General features: G+C 39.5%; 1 protein-coding gene across 12 annotated transcripts in view; it reads right to left on the minus strand.

Moving 5' to 3' along the window:
* Positions 1–5,000, minus strand: part of FOXP2 (forkhead box P2) — a 202,336-nt gene that overhangs the window by 38,040 nt on the left and 159,296 nt on the right. For 11 of the 12 annotated variants that reach the window (XM_086609770.1, XM_086609773.1, XM_086609769.1 and 8 more), the window contains 2 exons: positions 2,748–2,835; positions 216–299 (listed from right to left, as the gene is read on the minus strand). In XM_086609770.1, the coding sequence (XP_086465896.1) occupies positions 216–299; positions 2,748–2,835 (172 nt within the window). Of the gene's footprint in view, positions 1–209; positions 300–2,747; positions 2,836–5,000 lie in introns of all 12 variants that reach the window. The other variant, XM_086609772.1, reaches the window with a different exon arrangement.

Raw genomic sequence — 5,000 nt, forward strand, 5'->3', positions numbered from 1 at the left:
TAGTGTCACCTATGGTGTAGATTGGATAGATTTTGTAAAAGATAGCACTACTTTTAAAGAAACATACAATTTGACAAGCTATTGCATTTTACCTTCATTTTATTGCCATATTTTTCATCACACTCATTGTTTTCCAGCTGTCACTAAATTGTTCATTTTCTTAGTCTGCTACATTTGTAGACCTATTTACTGTTTATAAAGCAATATGCACTTACAGGTTTTGGAGATGGCTTGGGCTCCGAGGGTCGCATGTGCAAGTGGGTCATCATTGCTTGAAGACGTTCGCGTTCTTTAGAAAGCTGTTAAGAAAGAGTGAGATCAGAAGCATTTTAGAAATGACTGATACACCTATTTTACTGCAGTGATACATCTTATCATTGAGCTTGTCTCGGTGTAATGATTCCTGCATATAAAAGTCTATGTCAGTAGAAACTTATCTGAGAGGAAATGCAACTTTGGGCATGGAAAGAAAGAAAAGAAAAAAAAAACAAAAAAAAACTTTTATAGCCTTTCATATGTTAAAAGGTCAGAGAAAACAAATAACACTTCATCTTTTTGTCAATAAGAGAATTGAGGTCACAGTTGCCTCGACAGTAACAAGTTACTAAGACCATAAATTAGAAGGCCCATAGTGTCTCTTTAAAGTCCTGTGGACACTGTTAGCAATGGACTAGTGCCAACAGCTGTGAAGGGGTGAAGGGTCCTCAAAGCACAGTGCCTGCCAGGATTGTCTACACACTTCATCCTTTCCCACTGAGGTCCAGTTAGTGCCCCCTGCAATCTGCCATCATCAATCTAATTCAATAGAGTGACAGAGCCCAGGCAGTGTGAAACGCTGAACTCTGCCACCGAGTCGCATCGACACTGCACTAGGTCTCATTACAACTGATGGACCTTACTTCACTAGCAGTCAGACAAAGCAAAAAATGGCATAATTGGTCACACTGCAAGCTAAATCTTCACTTGGACTGTTACATTACTGCCTAGCCTTTGTAAATGGTAAACAGTTCTTAAGAAGCCCTTAAACTGCATGTTAGAAAACATCACATTACTGAAACCTGTACTTTTTCCTAGCTGATTTTCATTTTTTCAGATGATTTTCTGACCATATGCTATGTTTGTAATTTCAAACAAATGACCAAAATTAAAAAAAGCGAAAGAGGAGGAAGTGTTTGAAATACGTAACTTGTTGATAAAAATATCAGAGCATAAAAGAGGAAAAGATATCTTACAACATGAAAAGAACATTTTCTTTTCAAGAACTAGGTTGCAAGAAGAAATGTTCAAAATTGTATTCTAGTGATACAGCTTTGGATATCTACAACACGATGACAACATTAATTGCAAGAAGAATCACTTGTTGTTTAACGCTGCCATTTTCTGAAGAGTTCTGTAATGGTTTCCTTCACAAATTCAGCTCAAGAGTTACACCTGTAGACTGAGATTGGACTAAGGAAACTTGCAAGTAATTTTAAGAAGAGGAAACTACCTGTATTACTGCAGATATTTTGGGTATGCTGGATTTAATTTGTTCAGTGCATCTTTCATTAAAGAACATCAGAGGCAGAGGGTGGGAAAAGGTTTCTTAGGCTTCATATGATGTGTGTGACTCTTTAGAGATGCTATTTGCCAAGACATAAATTCCTAACAAACAAATTAAGCTAACACTATCCTGTAAATCTTACAAAAGAAATAGCGGCTTTGGCTGGGTTTATAAAGCTTTCATTTTAAGGGAAATGAAAATAAACACTATCGTACACTCCTCTCATTGCTTTGGGTTTCCAGTATTAAAATACAAAAGATCCAAACAGTTTGCCTTGGCTGAAAGAAGAACAACTATTCTTACATGGATGAGAACAGTGAGACAATATGCTGAAAGGCGAGAAAGCTGAAAGGTGTTCATGCTTCTTTCTCCTCATAAGGCAACAAACAGGGAAAAAAAACTCGGTCCCTCGCTGCATCCCTTGGGCTACTCTTCATCTTCCCAAGAACGGACAGGACTTCTGAGAAATGCTCTCCTATGACTCCTGTACAGGCGTGAGGGGACTGCATGGTGTAAGTGTCCTGCACGGTCATTCCAGGCTGCCACGGTTTGCACCCAGCCTCGGTAGCCTGCTGAGTGTAGTCTCAGTGCTAGGACACCTCAGGGATACTCGGCACTTCTGTAAGCTGGAGGGAGCACTCACACACATGCAGTGACCTCTATCTGTTAGAGCCTGAACAGGGCACCCACGTGCTGTGGTCCCAGCCGTGGGGCTCCCTGGGGACCTCCCTGAGTGGATCTGACATTACATCTTCTGCTTGCAGAAAAACATCCACCTCCTATCAGGCTGAGAGTCATGTTGGGTAGAGACACACTCTGCTACTCTTCTGTCCTGCAGAATGGCATAGACAAGCATCAGGTCAGAAGGGGAAGAAGGAAGAGGGGTCCTGACCCAGCATTTCAAGACCTGAAGATGGCTTGGATCCAATCTCTGCTCCAGGGACTGCATTCTTCATTCGTGATGAATGGTACTAGGGTCTCAGTTCAAGCAAAATACTGTAGACAATGCTGATGTTAGGTAATTATGGCATAATTTATAATGTGAAAAATCTTTAAGTAAAAAAAAACGCACTCGTTCATGAATATCAACAAAATTCATGCAAGAAACATATGGCTTTAAGCTAGAGTCACTAAGGCAAGTGTTTTCAATTTAGTTTCAGTTAATAGCAAATAAGTAATCGGATAATACACCCATGTAACAAACCTGTATTTCTAACTGCTGAACCACTTGCATTTGCACCCGACACTGAGCAGTGCTTCTGTCATCCAATGCATGTTCATTGTTAAGGTGCCTAGAGAAGAGAGAGAACACTAGTAAGACAGCGTTAAGATGAGGAAAATTTCTTTATGAGTCCATTTTTCTCTCCTGTGCATATGGCTTCCATTAGATTCAACGGAAATTATGCAAAACGACCTAGTCAGAGTATGCCTCACGTACAACAATACAAAAAGCCAAAACTGATTATTTCATTTAGTTTTACAAACTTTCTCAGTGTTGACTGCCAGATACTCAGTTCCTATCTCCCAGGTCACATATGCCATCTAAAGGCCAACGTAACCTATTATCAACATTCAGTAGTGACTGACCCGATTTCCACTCGCTATTGCTCGTGCAGATCATTGCAGATGAACAGAGAATCACCTTACAAGTCATCCTTCAAAAGACAGAAGTGCTTTTAGGTTGCTTGAACTACTATGAATGAATGTACACTTTGTTAAGATTTCTCTATCTGCTCTTCTTTAATTGTTAAGCAAAAACAACAACAGAACATCTGTTCCCCCTTCCCCAAAAGAGAGCCATAGGGGAACATCACTGATTTTCACTGCAGTTTCCAGAGGTAGCCTCTGAAGATGATGGCAGTGATCAGGCTCTCCAGTCTGAGGAAGAGTGTGCAAGATAAAGGAAGGGGAAGGAACAGCTACACACCTTACGCACACAGCAAGCCTCCTGGGAAGGATTCAGGCTAGGCATAACAGTTTAGCAAAACAAAACCACACTCTGCAACAGGGAAAGAGGACCTCAGTGAGTGGCTGTCTGTAACTAAAGTACAGCCCAGACCCCAGTGGCTGTCACCTGTACGTTTCAATTGAGTATAACTTTACAAAGCTCATTTATTACAGGTTTTTTTTGAAGGACAATGTTTTCAGTTTATTCTCTCTCTCTTCCAGGATCAAAGAAGTCCATTTTGGAGCTCTAATAGTGGGCTTACTTCTCCACTGAGAAGAAAATGTAAAGATCAGGCTAAATATGAAATGGGAGCAGAGGAGTTTTGCCTTTGAATGTAGATTTACTGGATACTTCCACTGTAGGCACCATGGGTAAGCTATGAAGGGACTATGGTCACATTCGGTCTCGCAGTTTGAGGAACTAAGTTATCTATACCTCGGAGGAAATAGGTCTTCTTTTTCTTTTTTAGCAAAACTAACCAGAGAAGTATGTAGTTATTTGATTGGTAGTCTATGGGAAAAATGTGTTCATTAGAAATAGTGGAAAAATAGAGGGGACCGCATCTCACTCTTACTAATATTTGTCACTTTTTAACTAAATCATGAATTCACAGTTTTAGGACCCAATGATAAGGTTTGTAGGTGAGCAAAATGCAACAGGTTCTGCTGTCCTTGCAAGAGGCATGTCTGAGGAACATATGTAAATAATTATGAAAGATTTTTTTAATTCTTTTAATATAAAATTGTTTAAGGGCATACATGTAACTTGCTTGGTAGTTTATGCTAAGTTCAAGCATCACCGAGGACATGACATTTCCTCTACCTGAGTCATAAAACCTACAATTTCTTTATTTTCCAAGGAACTGACTTAATTCCTCCATGATGCATAAATGCACGATCAATTTAAAAACTAGGTAATTGCTCAGAATGTACCATTCACTTGTTTTCCGAAATTTTGATTCAAATTTACTCCCTCAATTACACAGGCATGACAGTGTGTGGTTTGTCAATGTAACCATTTAATGTTTTTCTTAATTAGGTACAAAATCTCCAGAAAAGGAACTAGAGACAGATTTTACCTCTGCACCACCACCACTACCATCAGTACATGGCACTGTTTCCACATACGTGTATGCTCACCTATGTATGCACACCAGTATACATGTCTAACACATGACAGCAAGCAATGGTATAGGTATAAAAGATCTCCTGGCCTGAGTTTGAGATTACTGCCTACTCATGATTATTTATTAGTTATTACAACACCATATGTTTGCATAACACCTTACAAAATAGATACAGACACAGTCCTTGCCCTGAGGAACTTTAAATGTAACAGCAGTATGCAGTGTAGGAGAAGAAAGTCCAGTATAATGCAATTTCAATATGATTACACGGTAACTTGGGAGACTGTTGCATGTTTCTTGAGAGTTAAAACAGTAATCTTCGGAAACTAGTGAGATATACACATCCCTTATGCCATACTTTCACATCATGTGATTACTTGTGC

The sequence above is a fragment of the Tauraco erythrolophus genome, chromosome 4 (assembly GCF_009769465.1).
Source record: "Tauraco erythrolophus isolate bTauEry1 chromosome 4, bTauEry1.pri, whole genome shotgun sequence".
NCBI classification, from domain to species: Eukaryota; Metazoa; Chordata; class Aves; order Musophagiformes; family Musophagidae; genus Tauraco; species Tauraco erythrolophus.